At 34.0% G+C, this 22,643-nt stretch overlaps 1 protein-coding gene across 1 annotated transcript in view; it reads left to right on the plus strand.

The window, feature by feature from the left end:
- LOC150109877 (uncharacterized) overlaps positions 1-22,643 on the plus strand; it is a 236,009-nt gene that overhangs the window by 187,062 nt on the left and 26,304 nt on the right. Inside the window, exons 14-20 of the mRNA XM_090396426.1 lie at positions 1,345-1,520; positions 3,494-3,635; positions 12,459-12,682; positions 13,724-13,897; positions 16,597-16,752; positions 18,091-18,195; positions 20,311-20,446. Of these exons, the coding sequence (XP_090252552.1) occupies positions 1,345-1,520; positions 3,494-3,635; positions 12,459-12,682; positions 13,724-13,897; positions 16,597-16,752; positions 18,091-18,195; positions 20,311-20,446 (1,113 nt within the window). The remainder of the gene's footprint in view (positions 1-1,344; positions 1,521-3,493; positions 3,636-12,458; positions 12,683-13,723; positions 13,898-16,596; positions 16,753-18,090; positions 18,196-20,310; positions 20,447-22,643) is intronic.

Raw genomic sequence — 22,643 nt, forward strand, 5'->3', positions numbered from 1 at the left:
CGTTGCCATTGTGCATTCCAAAACTATCGATAAACAGAGGAGCTTACGTTATTATCTTTGGATAAATGTCATAAAATGTGGGCTGAATATCAGGTGGTTGCTTCAATAACACATTTGATCGACGGGTACAATGTCTCATTAAGTAAGATCTCATCATACAGCCTATCTTCTGACTTATGCAACTGGGTTGCCAGCTTTCTGTCTGAATGCGCATCACATTGAGTTTACTAATGGACAGATTTTTAATCTTCAAATTCTGATATTAATGCCGGAATTCTTCCAAGCTCTGGTCTTTATCCCCCTGCTATTCTACACATCAACGCCCTCCTGTGGTTGATTCCAAATTCTATGCATGGTTCATTGATGACAGTACACTTCATACTTCTTTCTCATGCGCTAGTCAGTTAAAATTAAACAAACTTCCAGACAAATTGAACAAAACCTAAATTCTGATTTAGGTTTTGTTCAATTTGTCTCAACCAATCTTCCGTCGGATGCTGTTACTCTTTTCAATTTCGATCTTATTAAAATTTCATTTTGTTTCATTTATCAAAAAACAAATCTGTTGCTTTCAATCTTTCTTGTAACAATACTAATTTCTTTATCTCTCGAGAAATTATTAGGTTTTTCTCCTTTGTTCAAGAGGTTACCTTGAACAAAGCCGTTAACACTATCCAGTCACTAAATGTTGTTCATTATTCAACACTGTTGCTCTCTTCTTTACTGAATCAAGTATTTTAGGAAGCCCGCAGGGCTGGTTCTCTTGAGAGCGTCGTACAATACTTGATTCAGTACGGAAGAGAACAACTGTGTCGAATAACGGCCCATCTCTCACGTCGCTTTCGTCAGTTCAGTTTCTTCTGTTGCTGTTTGCATTTTATACAAATATTTCCATTGACATTTTTTCACAATAATTAGAATTAAATATTCCCCATCTCTATTCTGAATCGCTTAAAACACCTGCAACATTTTATTCAACACCCTTTTATAGTTCAGTACCAAATTCACAAAACAAAATAGCTTTTTATATTCCCTTCTGTTTTTAATTTAAGTTTTTTAAATCTATAGTGTATTTCCAGATCAGGCCTATAATAATAAAAGATATGGAATCTAATAGAAATAAACAAATGGAGCAGTCAATAGTTAAGGCAGTCGACCATTCACACAATTCGCTAAGTTAAGTAAAGAACAAACAAAGACAAAGCAGGATAGTAGAAAGACGTAACAGAAAGACAGAACGATTTATAAACATTTACTTTTAGATTATTTCATGATACATTTTTAAATCTATTATTAATTGAAACTTTTTGAATAAACCACGCATGTTTTTTTGTTTGTTTTTAGGATGTTTTCACTACTTCTACTTTGTGCAATAGTGAGTTTTGTCACAAGCCAAGATTTTCTCGGCGGGCAGGACTTTGCTCCGACCTTCGACGCAGAAACAATGAATCAAGTCTTTGATAATGCTAACGAAATGCTTTTAATGAGACGACTTGTGCAAGGATTTGCATTAGAAGTCGGTAAGTTTCAATCCGTTGTCGTAGAACAATTTATTAGGGAATTTAAATAATGGTTGCTTTAACATTGCGTCCCACCGATTATAATCTTGAAATCAGTCATTTTATCCATTTACGAAGTTTGTTTAATAAAAAGCATTAAAAGTATTGTGCTTCTCACAATCACGCCGTGCATCATTCAGAATTTTTGATGTACCATCTTCAGTTTCTTTAGTATGAGAACGCATCGTGTTCTGTTTATAATTATTGTGGAATAATTTGTATATTTTTCCTAAATAAAATCTCCCAGACCGTGTCGTTATTCCAGTAATCTTCGGCGCTAAATGTATTTTATTCTTAACTTCTACTTATGCATGAGCATCAGGCTGATTTCACTGTTGTTCCTCAAACCGTTAGCCGATAGATCTGGTGCGATGAGTGGTTGCATTATCTTCTTGAAAGTGGTAAAGGCGTCCTTTAGGACTGAAATGCAACAATGGAGGATGCACATTGTCAGGAAAAGTAACACTCAAATGAGAACATCCTAAAACGTATGTATTCATAAAAACAAAGTACTGTTGATTTAATGACGATATATAAGGACTTGCAGGAAATATTCGCAGTACATAGTTTCCAAAAGTGCAAAGCAAACCAAATTGAGAAAAATGAGTACGTCTATATTTTTAGTGATTAATTTGATTAATCCACTTTTGGCACAAGGCGAAGGAAGCAGCGGAAGACATAACAAGTTATACAGAACAGTTCATAATGCAATCAGTGAAACGTGTGTCCCCCCCCCCCCACCTTCCAACTCATTCAATAAATGTTCAAATGAATTGAATTAAGAGCAGGCTTTGAGCCCACAAAATATTATCCTTTTTTTTTCATACGAAGTTGTCGTATCCAGACACATTATAGTATCATTGTCATGTTAAAAGGCATAAAATCCTTTCCATATACACACAGGGGTGCAGGTTGTGTCCCGCACCCCTCCATGGCACTGCATATACATTATTACAACTGTCACCAATCATATTTGTCAACAGAATTCAACGATCTAATACATGACACGAAAAGAATTCTTCACCCCCTTCATACAAGTATGCTTTCATCACCTCCACCATGATTCGCAGATAGGAAAATGTAATCGGTTTAAAGTTTCCGCTGTAATATTGCCAAATCCACACTCTTTTGTTTATGGTAATAAAAGTTATTAGAGATTGATCCCAGGAAATCCGGCTTCTGCGAACATTGCCCATTGTAACTGTGGCTGAGTATCAACATTTGTAATGGTGATTTTACGTGCCACTGAACTCGACCGTGAAATTTCTATTGATACAATGCCCTTCATAATGACATACACTGATCCAATTCCTACGCGCTCATTAACCTCATCTTCTGGATGATTCTACAATTGTGAGTGGGATTCTGTCTAGCAACAGCCTAATCTTAAACCATTTTTCTATATAAAATGCCGGATGAACCAATTGTTCCATTCAACATTGTACGGCTTATGGCGTATTATGTAACATATGACGTTACATCATGCATGCTAAGAAGTAAGGAGCATCACAAATCCGTCAAACATTTAATCCTGCAATCTGACACGCAACCATATGTCCGCACTGTCACGACTCACACTCGCTGATACAAAAGAAAGACATGCAATGTACAACAGTTCAATTTGTATCAGAGCTGCACTAGAATTCAGTCTACAATCATGGTATCGGGTAAAACTCCAATATATACACATCTATATATGTCCATATTCTGTATATTATTTCATTCAAAGCAAAAGAAAAAAAATAATAATAATAAGTTGCATTACCTGATTAATTTGATGTCATAAAATGGAACTATTCAGTCGCATTGATAATAAATAAAAACAATCATCCAGTTGCGAGACAAAAAAGAGCTAAAAGAATTTTTTTTCAAAGTTACAATTATTTATTATGATAAAAATTTTCAGTTATTATTTATAATATCTTTATATTCAGGAGGAAGGGACCCTCAAGTAACTCGATTTCAAGTATCGCCGGAGGCCAGACATCAGTTACTACAAGAAGCAGATCCACGATCAAATGCTTTGGAAGAGAACCAATTTGTATTTGAAGGAGCTACCAGGAATCTTGCTCAAGGGTAAAGTTTACTGTTAACTATCGGATACAACTGTGTGTGTGTTATCCAAATATATATGTATGTATGTATTTGGATAATATCTTCATTATAGCTGTAAGCTCATGAAATATAAACTTACTAGCGTTATTCTCAACAATATGAAATATTTATTTAAAAATAAAAGTTGCACGGGCTCATCCGGGATTTCAACCCGGAATCACTCAAACCCGAAGCAAGAATCATATCCATAGACCAACGAGCTGCATATATTTTTTTTTCGATAGAAAGTTGAATATTTCTTTTAAATATGAAAACTATAGCTTCCAGTTATGGCTCACCTACTGTACTAATGAATAATAACAATTTTCATAAAAACTGCATCTATCAAATTTTGATATACTGTAATTAGAAACAGAAAAAATGTACTCCATGTAAAATTATTCTGAAAGAACAGCAATGCAAACTAAGGGAATGGTATAGTTCTATAAATTGAACTAAAATTTGTCCTTTGTTTTGGATTCAGGTGAAATATTTAGGGATGAAAATAATTTTCAAGGAAGATGGAAAATGCTGTGAACCATGTTCAAAGCGCGTTGCTCTACTAGACATATTGTTAAGAATAGTAGTGTTTGTTTGCTAAGGTTAATACGCGTTAGGAGCATAATGTCCCTCAATAGGATACCAATAAAATGCTACATATTTTGATATTTCCACTTCGTTGCCAATAAAATGAATTGTTTAGGGTGAGATTAAGTGTTTCGTAGTAAGCATCTTCACATTTTTATAATAGTTAGGCGGATTCGGCCAACTTCCTTGTCACAGAGATTTATAAAAACTAATTGTGATAAAAACACAAACTGAAAACGGCATAAGGTGAAAAATCTTAATATCTTAAATTTATATCAAAAACATGCATAATATGCAAAAATAGTTGTGTATTATTAAATCTTTATCTTTTGTTTTTTGAGTAAGTTCAAACAACTTTATTGACCAAGCACTCAAGTAGTTTGCTTCTTTTTATAACATAACAAAATGAAAGGAATTATTAAGCTCTCAACTAAATTGTATATTAAATTGGAAATCGAGTCTTTTTAAACAAAACATTGAATGAAGCTACATAATTATTATGATCGACATACCGATTGCCAGAACTACAAAGAAAAAATTCTCTCTCTCTTCTGTCCACTATCCTTAACTTGTAGCATTGCCTTTCAGAATTTAGGGTCATCGTGCTGCTATATGTAAAAAATTCTGAGCGAAAGAAAATGGAACCACGTCCTCAATAATAACAAGGGATTTACAATGGATATGCGGAGAAAGGTGAAGGTGGAGGACACACCATACGCTATCAGGGTCAAAAGACTTGCAGGAGTAGTAGCATTTTACCATCACGATGTAAAAATGTAGGCCACTCGAGGGAGGACACTGCACTGCCCTGCGGTGTGAGATGATACACGACAGTTGCCAAGAAACAGGGGCAGTTTCGTGCCGGACAATACATATTACCGAACTAACGATCATCAGTCAGTAGCCGGACCTGGAAAACGAGATGGGATTTTCAGATAAAGTGGGAACTTGTTAAGTAAGACGGATGACAGAAAACTCGATTAACAAATAGGTGAATGAGAAATATTTCACTAAAATAATCTGAGAGTTTGCAGGTGTGAGCAGATTAGACAAAAGTTAATATGTAAATACTATAAAATAAAATAAGAAAATAAAGAGGTAAAAGACAAACTGATTTTGAACGTTAGGTTAAAATAAAAAAATCTCAACTATAGGGACGGAGTGAATAATGAAATAAATGATACTTCCGGTTGTAACATTCTTAAAAAATAATAAAAATAATAATTTTGAATTAAACAAAAATTTAGTTTAGGATCAAAAATGATTTTGGAAGCTCTCTCTCTCTCTCTCTCTCTCTCTCTCTCTCTCTCTCTCCACTAAATCCAAGAGCTAATAGTAATTTTTTACTGTTGTGTGCTTCTGTATGTAATGATTATTTGATTCGCTGACAAAAAAAACATTTACTCGAAATTGTCTTACTGCCTAAATTGGGATCTGAGTTATTGTAAATCTGAAAGAATAACCTAATAGCTTATGATTCTTAAAAATTATGGCTTAATAATGTAATTATGTAATTAATAATAATTATTTTATTTATTAATTATTTTATTTTATTATTAATTACATATTTAATAATAATAAATAATTATGAAATATGTAATTAATAATAATTATGTAATATAATTTTTTTTTATTTGGAAAATAATGATTTTAAATGTTTGCCTTGGTGATCAATCAAGTTATAAGTCAGAGTTCAGAAGAGAATATTTCTCGACAAATGGGCTGGCTGTATTTGTGCTAAAAGTATCTGTAAGCGATAGCATTCTGGTAGTACTGCACTACTTAAGAAACAAAAATGGATTTTCCCTGACCTCAAGGATCTTGAAAAATACTGAATGGTGATACGAGTAACTTTCGATGTGGATTATACAAATATTATGGATTTTTCTGTTAGAATTCTGCAGAGAATGCAAAAGCCCAACATCATACTATTTCGTTCGAAACAGTGCGAGCTTTAATTTAATTTTTTGTTTAATAGTTGAATTTTTTTTTCAGTAGTAATGCATTAAACAAATTCTTGTTATACGTCTTACCGGCTTTGTCAGATAACTTATAGACCACTTGCAGAAACTTCAGTTTTGTAGTAGTCAAAATTACGAACATTTTATCATTCTTTCATAACAGGAAAGATTTTCATTACGTATTTTGCTCGTCAAACGGAAACTGGCAGTTAGTAGAACGTTCTAGGGAACCATCAGAAACGTATTGCGCATTAACAATCGACAGAGTAAAGACAGAAAAATATATATGTGTATAGCAAAAATAGCCCAAAAGGAGCCATAGAAATACTGTATTTTAAAAATGGGTTATGAAGAACGTCACCTCCAATATCCGTATTGTGTAAAATCATTGAAGTGGATTAAAGTAATGAAAATAAAATTTCCTCACAAACCTTCAGGGAATATAGCCTTTTTATAAACATTAAAAAGGAAAGTGGTTATTCGACTAGCACTATATAATGACATCAGGCCTAACTTCGTGTCCTCATTTATAAAGAGAAAATATTAATTAATTGAATTTACGTTCTGAAAATTCAAATAAGCACCCTTGATCATGATGACATTCATCTGAAAGAAATGACAACATAAAGTAAAGGGATATGAACTCGCCTGCTCTTTCGAAAGGAAGTGAAATGTAATTTACTGCAATACCACCGAGACACGTATCATACAAAACAAATAGGCACAAGTAACACACAAAGACATTTGCAAAGGCCGAAGCATTGAGAGGAAGAAAGCAAACAAGGAAGTACTAGAAAAATGCAATGGAAGCTGAGTGTAGACAACAGAGGCTGGTATCGGGAACAAAACAAAAATGGGAGGACAGGATTAAAAGTATGGTGAGAGTGTGTTTTAGAAAAATATAAATAAAGATCTGAAAAGATAAAAGCAGCCGTGAAGGAAAATAAAGTGCAGAAAATGCAGAACCTTGGGGGGGGGGGGAAATTAATAATCCTACTCGAGTTATGCTTTTTTACTTACTTACTTCAGATACATTAAATAGAACAAAACGACAAGATTACTCAAAGATTAAAAAAAGGCGCTTCTCCTTATCTGCCAAGTAAGTTCAAAAGCCAAACATTTCATGTTGAACGGGATATAATTTGCAAGATTAGAATGATAGCTCGTTCTTACTCATATCTTGCTTTTTTTTAGAAAGCTGAGACTTCTATTTGATAAAGAAAGATTGTGATGTTTAAAATTGCGAAGTGGTTGTTAAAATTAATCACTTGCTTTTCATCTGAAAGGATAATATGTGGCTGCGACTGCCAATATCAGAAAAGGCTTCTTAAAATAATACTGAATCATTTGGATTCAGTATAATTATGATCATTGATTGCAACAGAAATTTGTGGAACAATTGAAATATCTAGATTATAAAATGCAGTTTATTTGCTCTAAGAGCAATAGAATCATGGCAATTAACTGCCAATCTGAATTTTCTATTTTTATCTGCATTTCGTATTCTCTTAAGTTTACAACCAATACAATGGAACAACACTGGTTGGGACTTTGCATAGCTACTTCCTCATTGTCCCTTTTTCCTAAATTGGTCACTACTGCTGGACTGGTCACAGTTATTATTAATTAGCTCTAAAACACTAAATTCTAAATGATAAATCAGCTAAACAAGGATATAAATTCAAATGTATCTAAATTCATTTAAATATTAAAATAAATCAAAAGGAAATTTGATAACTGGCAGAAGAAACCATGGATTGCGAACGATATAAAACATAAGATACCACCTGAAATGTTTAATAGGATCCCATCTTAATTTTTTTTCTATTCTTAAAAAATTATTTTATGATGCTGGAAGCAGAGATTCCCTTTATCGAGTGCAGTAGAGTGATATCCCCGCAGGCAAATTTTATTCTTGTAAGCAAATTTGTTTTATTCCTCATAACTTTGGAATGATACACGTTTATTACTAAGATTCGATTTAAAAAATGGCATTTTTTTTAATATGAGCTGAGTTAGGTGTTTCACATGGAGGCTGAGAGTTTGTCCTCCTCCTGAAAGCTCAAATGACAACAAAGAAGTTAAATTGATAGACTAAATTATTATATCAGTCTGTTTTTAATATACGTATATATTCATTTCTATAATTAAAATTATCTGCTCAGATTTTATTTTACATTAAAAGACATCTGACTAATTAAGTTTATTATAATTCTAATAACGTTTGCCAGTTTTCTCATAAAATGACAGCTAACTTTATGACAAAGCAATAATTAAATCTTTAACATACATAAACATTTAATAAACAAACGAAAAAATCTTACTTCTAAATTCACATGTTTAAATAAAATTAAATATCTCTAAATAAGTATTACAAACCTTATTAATCTTTAAATTTTCTGAATTAAAAACAAATAAAACCTTAATTTTATCATCATACTCTACAACTAATAAACTATCGATATTTTAAAACCTGAGGTGCTGTGTGTAGCACTTAGTGGTATTATTCTGGTGTAATAATGCTAAGAATTCAGAAGAAAGACCATTATGAATTCGAATATAGTCCCCAACCAGAGGAACTGGGAACTGTTATATCAATTTTTTTTAGTCCGAATTAGTAGACCGTAGAGTTCACACATATTCAGACATTAATGTAGGACTTAAAATCAGTATAACAGCAGAAGTCTATCGCACTTTCTTCCAGATGCTTTTGAAGCTGTCAATATCCATAAGTTCGGTTATCGGTGAGCAAGGACAGAGACAATCTGCCTACCAATTTCCAAAAGTCAGTTAATTACTTGGGCTAAAAGAACAAAAAAGCTTCAGACGATTAAATTATTTATTTTAAACTAATTCTGAAAACAATTATTTGTTTAGTCCTTGACAATCTAGCAAGAAATGCTCTCCACTGAAAATAATAAGAATAACCTACTTGAAAGACTGATTTAACCGACTTGGTAAAATGCAGTTGTTCCTCTTTTTCTTCCAGAATCTGTTAGAGAAAATTTCTATACTTCCATAAAGTCTATTGTTTCATATAGTGCAATGAAAACAATACCCAAATATAAATCTGACTTGCATTTTTATTGAACAGTTGCTCCTAGATAACGATGGCATATCACTTCCGTCAATACCAAGAACAGCATAGGGCATGATTTTTGTCTTTCGCCAGAAAGATAATAATAACGAATAACATACACACTAACAAGTGCACTTCAACCATACTAAATACTTAAGCTTCAAAATGAACACCCATTTTCTAACACCCATTTTCTATAGTGTTTACTATCGTTTATATTCATCCTCCAGCACAGAAATAAGTCTATGCAACCCATTCCAAAAGAGGGGATAAAGTTCAGCCACCCATTATTTTCACGTCAATTCTTTCAAAAAATAATGGAAAAGTTCATCAGCAACCAGAGTGAATGACTGAAAATCGTCTCATCAGTCATCAATCTTCGATTTTGAATTATACTCTAACATAAATTATGTTGTGGAAGTTTTTAAGTGGTAAATGATTTTATTTGTCTTGCGTAAGACACACTATCCTGATGACAAGGCCTGAAGTATCTTGAAAGATAATTTCATGTTTCGTCTCTGAAGCAGGTTTTTTTTAGATTACAAGTATATGTGCGTCCGGCCAACGATAGATTTAGAACCTTTCGTGATCGGGATGGACATAAAAAATAACCAACTTCTTTAGCACCTAGAGGTCCATTCGTTAATCAGTGTCTACTGCACTCTCGACCCATAGCGGATATCCTTGATAATATCATCTTCCACTGGAGGGTAGCCATAGAATGATCTAAAGAAACACAATATGTGACCACTTCTTAATCATTTCCAAGACTTGTACATTTGGTATCTCACTGATCTCAAATTGCATTCACAGCTTCATGCAGTGTACAAACATTCCGAATTCGAAAGATATTCTTAGTAAATGTGTAAAGCACTAAGAAAAACAATGAGAGAGCTCTACCGATAAAAACATATAATAACATATTTAAGGCTGTCCATCCAACCATCTAATTTACCACCTTGCTCGGTCCCAAAATAAGCAAAGAGCACGACTAACTGGCTATCATGCATTGAATTTGTATTTGTTCGTTAAAAAAAATTAGCTAATGCCTTTTATTCCCTTTTAGGAAACAGGCAAGGCCTTTTTAGCCCTATCTATCTTTTGGAGATTTAGGGGACAGTTCAATCTCTACCGATGAAGAGACAACTGACAAGTGTTTATTATTATTATATCTTCATTTTATGTCATTTTCTATAAATATTGGAAATTTGATTTCGTCGTCCATTCAAATTTCTATCCATAAATTATTATTATTATTAAATTAGGGGATAGAAAATCCCTCATTATTTTAAAGCCGGACACAAAACTCGGAGATCGAAATATATCGAAATCTAAGAGTTTCATGCCGAAGAACTATCGGCGAGTCCAGCCGTAAGTCATCACCGGTAGAACAACACTAGGGCAACTCGTGTCAAAGGTGGAGAAAGCTCTGTCACTATCCTTAATATTTTCTCATAATGTAAAACGCAGCTCCTAGGAGATGTATTACTGTTTTACATTATGAGGAGAGGTTTTTTAAAGGTCGAAACCGGTCTACCAAGACCGGTTTCGGCTTTTATTACAACAATAGGGCAACTAGTGTCAAAGGTGGGGCAAGCTCCGTCACTATCCTTAATATGTGCGTCCGGCCAACGATAGATTTAGAACCTTTCGTGATCGGGATGGACATAAAAAATAACCAACTTCTTTAGCACCTAGAGGTCCATTCGTTAATCAGTGTCCACTGCACTCTCGACCCATAGCGGATATCATTGACAATATCATCTTCCACTGGAGGGTAGCCATAGAATGATCTAAAGAAACACAATATGTGACCACTTCTTAATTTAGATTACGAGTATATGTGCGTCCGGCCAACAATAGACTTAGAACCTTTCGTAATCGGGATGGACATAAAAAATAACCAACGTCCTTAGCTTCTACTGTTTTACATTATGAGGAGAGGTTTTTTAAAGGTCGAAACCGGTCTATCCAGACCGTTTTCGGCTTTTATTACAACACTAGGGCAACTCGTGTCAAAGGTGGTGCAAGCTCCGTCACTATCCTTAATATTTTCTCATAATGTAAAACGCAGCTCCTAGGAGATGTATTACTGTTTTACATTATAAGGAGAGGTTTTTTAAAGGTCGAAACCGGTCTACCCAGACCGGTTTCGGCTTTTATTGAGGTCTCATCAGTTAGTAGGTAGACCTGGAATACCAAGGTTTACGCGAACCGAACTTACATATATCCTTACTAACGAATTGCCAGACCGGTGTACCCATATATTATTATGACTACAATAAAGAGCCAAGAGGCTATTTTTCCCGTAGCGTAAATTAAGTTAAGGGGATAATAAATCCCTCATTATTTTAAAGCCGGATACGAAACTCGGAGATCGAAATGTAAGAGTTTTCGATGTCCGAGTTTCGTATCCGGCTTTAAAATAATGAGGGATTTATTATCCCCTTAACTTAATTTACACCGCGGGAAAAATAGCCTCTTGGCTCTTTATTATTATTATTATTATTTGGTCTACTCTATGGAGTCATTAGACTCATCGAGGGAAATTAATAATTAAATTATATAGTTATATTAACTATAGGTGAAATTTAATTCCTGAAATCGCATAGTATACCACGAGAAACAGATGTTTGCTAATTCATCGCCCAGTGTGAACTCGCCATCCTTTACTGAAGACTTGAAAAAGTTTTATGTTTAGTTTTTTGAGCAGGTTTTTGGATTATCTAATTCTTAGTCCCACGGAATAATACATGATGTATTTCTAACCTTTCGTGAGGATTGTCATAAAAATGAAATTCACGGAGTGTAAGCCAAAAGAAAGAAGTCAAATAACACTCATGTCGCGAGCTGTATACGGTTCGTGACCCAAGAGGATCATTGATCTCTCTCTCTCTCTCTCCAACATTTTCAACCGAGGCTGAGTTAGGTAGTCTCAAACGTAAATGACGATTTTAGCTCCTTCAGAAAAAAGGACAAAAATGATCTGAAATATGCTTGTAATTTCTGTTACAAGCATATTGTTCATTAAAATTTAGAAAATAAAACTTCACTAGTTTTAAAAGTTATACAGAAACAACACAGAACAGAGAAAGCTAATTCTCCATCCCATCTGCTCAATTTGTGTTTGTAATTTTCCAACTGAGATTCACTAATAAACTTCATTTTGTCGTGTAGGTTCTCTCTCAGCCCATCTGACGCAACTTTCGTATTACCCAAAACTGTCCTTAAAGGAAGAAGTGCTCAAGCCACGGAACAACAGTGCTTTATGCAGTATCAAGAAATGTGTGACGACAGTCCTTATCGAACAGCCGATGGCAGTTGTAATAATCTCCAGAATCCTGTTTGGGGTCGTGCGGCCATTTGCTTTGAAAGACTTCTTCCTCCTTCCTATGATGATGGTAAGAATGAAATTTTAATTGATTTTATTGTTTTTAATCGTGTGGAAAGGCTTATGTGTTCGTCACACATTTTGAATTAGATTTTAACAGTATTGATGCGAAATTTTTAACAGTATTTTAACAGATTGATAAGAAAATAACTATTTATTAACACTTAAAAGCTAATATTTCGCTAGTATTATATCCATCATCTTCAGAGCACACAAACAAAGTTTGTTACAATAGCGAGGAAACCACAATCCGGTTTAACAGTGGGACTAGTATAAATAGACTGTTCTTCACACAGTTAAAGAGGTTAAGCAGTTCTGATAGTTTCTGAATGAAATTCCACATTTCCGGGAGAAGAAACCTGTCTATGACAGCGGAAAAGCTCTTTTAAACATTCTTCACGTTTTAGACGAGATTCAAATCACGTTTAGAAGATATGGAACAGATAAACCTGTGTGGTATTATATAATAAAGTTCCTGTATAATTTCCCTTAAGATATTCTCATGGAATAACTACGGTATTTTTGATGTTTATCCGTTAATGTATGAATATTTGCTTATTCTTGGCACACCTATTTTAACAGATAAAGATATTTATTGATGCGTGTGACAAATGAGTCATTAAATAACTTTAAATCATTATCAAAATAGATTTCATCGTTTTTATCGTTAAACATTTTATTTTATTGTGATTTTATCATTACCAATAGTACCAAAAGATAAATTCACAGTGTTAATAATTTTGCTTTTTTATGAGACAAATTAATTTTTCAATTTCGTTCATGAAGTAGTTCTAAGATTTGCAAAAGACATCTCCTCCAACCACACATACGCATGCTAAAACTCGATGAATTTAATAATAATAAAAATAAATACTCTGAGAGAGAGAGAGAGAGAGAGAGCAAAACTTAGAACGACGCCTAACTTAATTAATTTTTAATATAAATTTACTGAGTTAAGTTCAGATAGTTAAATTAAGAGAAAGAAAAAATTCTACGAGTGTATGACCTTTTAGATATCTCTTAATATTAATGCTTTTTTTTTTATTCACAGGTATATCAGTCATGCGTAGATCAGTGTCTGGGAATGAATTACCAAATCCACGTGATATTTCCTTAAGGGTTCACAGCTCCGAAAGTCGACCCACTCAAGTAGCCACTCATTTCATTATGATGTGGGGTCAGTTTCTGGATCATGACATCAGTCTCACCCCTTTCAGTACTACAGGTGAATTTCTTTGTTATTTTTATTTATTTATTTATTTGAAATCGCTGTTCTTGTCGATTAGTGCATAACCGTCTAGATGCAGGGGTGTTAAACCTCAACCAGTGTAAGCAAATCATAGGCATTATTCTTCCTACAAATTTGACTACGTTAACTAGAAGTGAAATTTGCTAAATTTGACATTAGCTATTTAACTTGAAGACTACTTAGATCTCATCATAAAAGTTTTCGAAATGTTGCGACATTAATATATTTTAAATACGTCTAAAATTATTAAAATATATGCAATAGAGATAGCATGTAATAAGATGAAACCACAAACACGTTTACAGAAATTTTCTGCATTTTCGGGTCATATTAAATTCAATGCTTAAGTTGGTCAGTAAGCATGAAGTTGTTTTGAGTACTCAGTCAAGTTGAAAATACTAGAATATAGTTTAAATTAAAATATCTCACATACCTTTACACAATTCCACTCTTTATTCTTCTGTCTGGTTTACAAAAATTAGGATTCCGAATTAGTTTCGAAATAGAATAAGTTATGAAATAGAAGGTATACTTATATTTGATAAATAAATAAAGAAAAGTAAATAAAGTAAATAAAGAAATAAATGAAAAAGAAAATAAATGAAAACGGAAAGGAAAACAGTATTTTCCTGACAGTTATATAAATTAATAGCCGCAGTTTACTTTTTTAAAGTTAACCTCCGGAACTTAGTCTTGTGTAAGAGGTGCAAGGAGGAAAAGAAGAAATTTGCTGATATGTTTTTGAAAAGTTCGGGGTTGTAGTTATTGAGAAACGCTTCATGAGGAAAAGTATTCCAGTGGGCATGCGCAGGTGGAATTAAGATGTATGAAAAGAAGCAGAGTCGATGTGTTTGCAGTTAGAGGGAAAAGAAAGGTTCGATAGATGTTGCTCTATTTTTAATAGGCGTGGTCCAACTCAAACAAAAATCAGAGTATTAATAGTTGTCGGTTCAGCCAGCTGTGCCATGGAAGTTCCTGCGGAATAGACACAGTGCGTATGTGGGAATAGTGGTAGAAGTGGACAGCACCAAGAATTTCAGGTACACCACTCTAAATATGATAATAGCATTCTAAGGATAGAGAACTTGGGATTTCTACAAAGTAGCTAAATGAGCGAGAAGTAACGTCTCGTGAAAAAAAGCATGCCTAAGTGCTGAGAAAGATATTAACGTAATGCGTTTATTATAGCAGATACAGGAGGTAATCCTCAGCCAAGGAGTAACATTTAATCTTATCTGATCCTTTTTATATTACTGGAGGCACGGATATGAGTTAAGATCGCTTATGCGAGAGAAAAAGCAAGACTGCATTTTTGCATTTTCACCAAAGCACCGAAGGTGACCAGATTCTCTTCGCCCCATTCAGGTATGGTATATTGATCAATGTGTAAGGCACTAGTTGCAGATCTTGAAGTAGGGGGATGTCTGAGCATTACATGGTTTGTCGAGTGAGTAGAAAAGGCAAATGAAGTACATTATCATCAGCAAAGTAATGGACAGGATTCTTCGAACTTGATCATTTATGCATAGGAAAAATAGAATAGGTGATAGAACAGAGCCCTCAAGCACTCCTGGATTGGTGGGGAAGAGCGAACATTTGATCAATAACAGACATGATCAAATGTTCTGGAAATTTGGAGAGAGAGAGGATACATCTTGTTTCTCCTGACCTTTGAAGTAGGCTTAATATGCCGCAATCTGTACTTGTAGTCATTAATTAACTTGGTCTCTGGGTAATGACGTAGGTGGTCGATAATGACTTTATCTATTATTTTGGAGAGAAGTGAGGTGATGGTGTTCGGTAGGTAATTGGACGACAGACATTTATCTCTTCCTCGTTTTTTTAATAGGTTTGATATATGCCTTCTTTATTTTGTTTTATTTTATCCTATATTGGGATAAGGGCAGCTAAGTAAAACATTGTACGACGATATAGAGCGTTGATTCTGGAAGGGAAGAACGTCAGGGAAGACTTTTTAATTTCCAAATTGTTTAGCATTCTTCTGATGTCTTTTTTGCTTAAAATCTAAAGGATGCATATTGTCACCAGCAGGAGGAGATTTTCAATGGTCATTTGTGAAAGAGAAAGTAATGTCATGTCTTTAGGTGTTGTGACGGGTAACACCATCCAAAAGAGGAACGAGAGAAAGAGAGAGAATGGAAGTATATACTTTCACATGCAACTTCTGTTCATCTACATGAACAGAAGTTGCATCCAATGGCCTTTGCAACGAATCATGTCATACCTTGCATTCTTGATACCTTTGATGCCAAACGACAAGAGGTTAAAAGTAACTGGAAGGAGGGTGTTCTGTGAGAGAGAAAACTTGCGCGAGATTGTAATCTGTGTTACCGAATTAATTAATGCCAGAATCCAAATTAAGATACAATAAGATAACTGCATTCTAAGGAACGAACATCAGGGTTTTTTGTATTTAAGTTATTTTTTTAGCATTTTAAACTAGGTCGGGGACTTTAATCAAAGAAGAAACTCCAAACAGCTTGAGGCTTGCTGATTACAATGCCATTTTAAAAGTGCTTTGCTGTAAAACAAGTTTTTATTAATTCCATGTTTGACAGGCATATTCTAGCGAAACTAAAGTAACAACTAATAAACATAACTTAACTTTTTTATTTGTGAAAAGAGTAACTATGCTCTGTTATTTCTTTCTTAAGAGGATAACCAGCCTATTGAATGTTGTCCTCCTAATGAGCTGAACGACCCTCAATGCGCCCCTATTATGATCCGCCCAGATGACCCTTTCTATTCCAAAACTGGAGAGAGGTGTATGAATTTTGTTCGTTCTACTTTGTGTCCATTGTGTACTCTAGGTAAGATATGAATTGTTAAAATATTCTGTATTTAACCTTTATTGATTATTAAACGGCAGCATTCATTCACTTAATTACAAATACGGTATTTAGAAATAATCATAGCAGTTTGTGAATGGCAGAATCATTGAAGCAAGAATTGTTGAGTCTTTTTTATATTAAGGATATGATTGTGTATAACCTTTGTCCGAATTAGTATACGCTTCAAGAATATCACTATTATTCCCAGTTAATGTTTATTGCCACTTGGAAATCCTGTATTATATCACCTTTTATTCTCTGACTATGCAGATGTATCCACAAGACGTGTAACGTCATATACGCTTAAGAAATATTTTGGATTAAAACCTATAAAATTATGCATGTTGTAATTAAAATTATGACGCTGTTATAAACCTGTAATGCTTAATAACTTGAGTGGAGTAAGTTAGAAGAACCTGCATTAAGTGTTAGAAAATCCTACTTCAGACACTGTTACAAATTTACAACCAAAATTAACACACACACACACACACACACACACACACACACACACACACACACACACACACACACACACACACACACACACACACACACACACACACACACACACACACACACAAATGGCAGGAGATTTGGATTCGCACGATACAGGGTCAGCTGAAATTTGAAGATGGTACTGAAGAATCATTTGCTTCCACTTACAAAAGATCTATTTGAACCGTCATGATTTACGTGTCTTATTTTTAACTTGAAAAATTGTTTTCGGAAGAGTTTCTACCAAGGAAAAATTAAGAATTACTAAACTGGCTAAACTAGCTTGGAAATAATTTCTTTCAGAAAGTGTAGAAACTACAATCGTTGTGTCCATCCACACGTTTTTCTTTTAAAACACTATCATATTTGGGTCCCCGACTGTTTTGAACAGTCCACTGCTATTAACCTATAGCAAACAATTCCTCTTATATTTTTTCTATTGAAATAATTTTATGGCCCTTTTGATCCATTCATGTCAATCAACTGCTCAAGAATGCAGTTGTTTATTGCATTCTAGATCAGCTGACGTAAACTTCCCTCCACCCAAAATTAAACACCCAGAACCGTTGCGATATAAATAACAACAAGGTATGTGATCAAATACATCAATGACGTCATTTATTGGTATATTTCATAAAGAGTTATAGATTTCACAGCTTATATATATAATTTACGAGTGAGTCCTGGTTTATGCTTGTCCTAACGTAATGCAAATTTCCTGAACTAGCAGTTTATATTCAAATTAACAACAAAAGCAGTAAATGAGGAAACCAAATAACTTAGCTTTGAATACACTACAATATGATTATCATATTTTAGGTGCCAGACAGCAGACTGATCAAATATCGGGCTTCATAGACGCCTCGCTGATATACGGAAGCAGCGAAAACGAGACTGGCGCCTTACGAACCTTCAACGGAGATGGTAAGTGCTTTTTCACTCCCTCTCTCTCTCTCTCTCTTTCCAGATATTGTAGTGAGTATATTTTGTAACATCGGATTATTAGTTTTGGATTAATAGAATCTTAAAGAATGCTTATTGATGCATATACATATTTATACATATATGTATCAATACTTTCTGCTATTCAGCCTATATTTAAACAGCCATAAACGACATTTCCGTTAAAAAAACGAAATGAAAAAGTTAGTTATTATAAGCTTCCATCGCAAGCAACCATATTGAAAATTAAATCACTGGAATCAAATATGCCTGACATTATTTTATTTTTAAAACATTGCCGTACACAAACGACAGAATAGCAACAATGGTGACAAAAACTGAAACAATATTTTTGAATGTCAACTATATTGCTTCAGTCTGAGTCCTCTCGATTCAAAAAAAAAAAAAAAAGTCCTCATGTAAGAATAATTATAGCCGTATTGACAATGATGGTTCCTTGATGAATGGGTGAACGACCACAAACACCGCGTGAACTGGTTAAGAAGTTTTTTTTTCACAGTTTCGGTGGTCGAACATTCATCACAACGTGACATTAAGAGGACGACGACCTTCTTTAAGCTTTAATTTTGAAGTCTGTTTACATTGATGATTCTAATGCTATTATATGCTTTATACATCTGTCATTACTTATGTATTATGAGAACAGCCATACATCAAACAGTGAATTGACTTAACTTGTATTTAATGGGCATTAAAATAACTTTGAAGGAACTTTTAAAATAAGTAATTGAATACATTACGATTCTTGAAACGCTCTCACTCTGAAAGTAGAGTTAAATTATTTTATTAGTCTTTCCATATTCTGGTATTCTCTACCCTTCCCACTTGTAAAAGCTTAATAATTCCTTTCCAGGAACCTTACAGGTGAGAACAAGCAGAGTGGGGGACTTATTACCCGCTTCTCCAGACCCTGAAAACGATCAATGTAGTATGCGCAATGCAAGATGTTTTCAAGCAGGTAAGTGTTACCGTTTAGATTATGATACACTACGGACGAGTCTGGCTTCTATCTAAACAAAAGTCATAGCTTGATTTTGTTTAGATAGCAGTAACTTAAAATTAAAGGTTTAGGTTGTAGATGCATTTCTTCGCTCGCTTTGAGATCGCTACTGCTTAATGGAAGCTTTAAGTGACGTCACCTAAAAGCGCTCCATTTTTGGTTTTGAGAAGAATTTCCAGATTTACTATCCATTAATATTAATACTAACTGTCAGAAAATGGTTCATGGTCTTAATGTATTAGGACCGTGAATATTTGCCGAAATGAATATTCAGTATTCCAGCAAATTTGCCGGAATTTACTGTACATTGACTTACTGTGTAATTCCTGAGTAACATATAAATCCATTTAATGGAATAAAGGCTAAAGGCTAAAATGAAATAACGAAATTAAAAACAATAAATGTATGTTTAACTTAAATTCAGATTACTTTTAGAACGTTATTTAATGTCATTTATGTTACACAGATAATGCGGACGCTTATAAAAAATCTTTAAAAGCTCCATTAAGATAAACAAAAAAAAGGAAAAAAGAAAAAAAAAACAAATATATATATATATATATAGCAGAACATGTGACAGCACTTTCACGTGCTACACACATTGACTACATAAATCATAGACACTTTCGATAAGAGAAACTCGATAAATAAACTAAAATTTAGACTGTCTAAAAAACAAACGACCCGAAGATCTCAATATAATAACACACACACACACACACTCCCCATAAGTTCAAAGTACTCTAGACAATGAACCGAAAGAAGTCCTATTACCCCATTAAATCTATTAAAATATCTAACATGATGAGCTACAGTGACCACACTCTGCGTTTGCGTGCTAGATCTCGACAAGGACACATGCAATTATTATGGATCAGCCAGAATGATGTTTCTTTTTTAATATTTTGTTTATCAATGCGATTCTAAGATTTATTCAGATGTACAATGTACCCCTCTCAAAAATACGTCATAAGGTTTTTTTTGTTCTAAAAAAAATACTCGCTTTAATTTTACTGTTGATTGTCCCTACAGTCATAGTTCTCTAAGACGGTTTCATTTCTTCACTGTTTCCTCAGGTGACCAACGTGTGAACCAGCATCCGGCACTCACAAGCATGCACACACTATTTGTAAGGGAACACAATCGCATTGCCCGTCAATTACGAGCTTTAAATCCAGACTGGGGGGAGGAACGTCTCTTCCAGGAAGCCAGGTAAGTACCGTTTGTAATATTGAGAGAGTAGCAATAAGGTATTTTCTTCATTTAAGTTAATATCATGGAAATCCATTACAATGCGAGTTTCGAGAGTAATAAAACTCACATCCGTGTTATAATCTAATTGGAAGACACGATATTCATGATCGACCCTATTCTTCACACGACCGGCTAAACTGATGCTGACGCAGCCCAAAAGAAGATAATATATGTAAAATGTAAATCCACATTTCTAAGATTAAAAGAAATTATTAAAACAAATAAATTCACGTTCATAATTAACAGAATATATTACTTTAACAAATTTGTAAATGCAGCATTCTTAAGATGTTTATACTATTCCTGGGTAAATTCCTCACTGCAATATGGCATTACCTGTTGTGGGGAGATTATTATAACAATCTAGCTCCATTAATAAGAATACAAAACAGAATAGAGCCATAACTACTATCGACTTCGCACAGTCAACTAATGATCTGTATGTCGTTCATAATATTCTACCACTTTAGAAACATCTCTATGGTTGTCTGTTATATGTAAAAAGAAACACTGAAAATATTTTGGTATATAATGTAGATTATGCATTACGCTGCGGTCGCAATATGCTGGTAGTACCCAAGGCAAACAAAGAAATTTTTCATAAATCCTTCGAGTGCTTAGCGACAAGCAGCTATAATAAACTTCCAAATGAAATTAAATCTATAACCTCAGAATATACATTCAGAAAAAGATTGAGAAACTACCTCATGGGATTAAACAACGTTGACAATTACTTTAAACGTGTAAGAGATCATTATAACTCATATCATAACCAATTAAGGTATTGATTATTATATATAATTAGTTCATTCAATTAGGTATTAATATATTAATATGTACATCATTATAACCGGTAAGGTAGCCCTCATGATAAGGTAGACCTCATACGGTCCCTGGACTCTCAGTGACTGTTTTTCAGCTAATTACTTCTCTAGTAACCAGTATAGCTACGGCCCCTGGTCACACATAAATACATAAACTAACTTGCATTAGCACTAAAACCAGTAATTTATTATAAACTACGAAAGCATTCGAAATATATTATACTCTACTTGCATATGAGAAAACGTTTTATTAACTGTAATAAAATAATAGTCAAAAATAAATGTTAGTACCAACAGAATTATGATAGTAATACTTGAATTTTATTCTACAGGGTGTCCCAAAATTCATGCAAGAAGTAATTTTGATAGAAAACACAGGTTTTTAATTAAAATTTGTAATTTCTTATTGATTCATAAAGTATACAGTATAGGGTTATGCATGGAATAGCATATCGGGTAAATGGCCTCCACGGCTTTGCTGGCACATACGCACTCTTTTGTCGAAATTTTCCATGACCGTTTTTTTGCATAAATGTGGCTGAATTTCGTAGATACAGCGCTCAATTTCCTCCTTCAAGGCGTGGGTGGTCGTGGGCTTGTTGGCATAAACCTTAGACTTCAAAAAACTCCAAAGAAAAAAGTCCAACGGCGTTAAGTCACATGATCTGGGCGGCCAATTCTGATCACCAAAACGGGAAATTACACAACCAGGAAATGACTCATGCAGTAATTGAATTGTTTCTTGTGCTGTATGGCATGTGGCACCGTCTTATTGAAACCACATGTCGTCCATATCCATATCTTGCAATTTAGGCACAAAAAACTGGATTATCATGTCGCGATAGCGAGCACCATTAACTGTATTGCCTTACCAGCCGCATCTTCGAAGAAGAATGGACCGATGATGCCTACAGCCCAAAATCCGCACCAAACAGTGACACGTTGTGGATGCATTTGTTTCTCAACAATCACTCGTGGAGTTTCTGAACCCCAAATGCGATAATTTTGTCGATTAACGAAGCCATCAAAATGAAAATGAGCCTCATCGCTGAAGATGATTTTGTTCGAAAAATAAGCATCCATTTGTTGTTGTTCCATAATCCATTCAAGCGTTGTTCTTTCGTGTAGCGCTCCATTTTTAATAACCCTGAACTGTCACGCTGTCTTTTTTTTTTCTCGTTGGCAACACTTTACCGCACAAATGGTGCTAAATTTAAATCTTGCGTGAATTTTGGGACACCCTGTATAATACTGTACTGTACATTGAATTTTATTGTGAAATATTGTATTATACATTAAATTATACAAGTTGAATAGTATAATATGTATAT

Source organism: Typopeltis vanoorti, chromosome 1, assembly GCF_054136105.1.
Source record: "Typopeltis vanoorti isolate ZY-2024b chromosome 1, IOZ_Tvanoo_1.0, whole genome shotgun sequence".
NCBI lineage: Eukaryota > Metazoa > Arthropoda > Arachnida > Uropygi > Thelyphonidae > Typopeltis > Typopeltis vanoorti.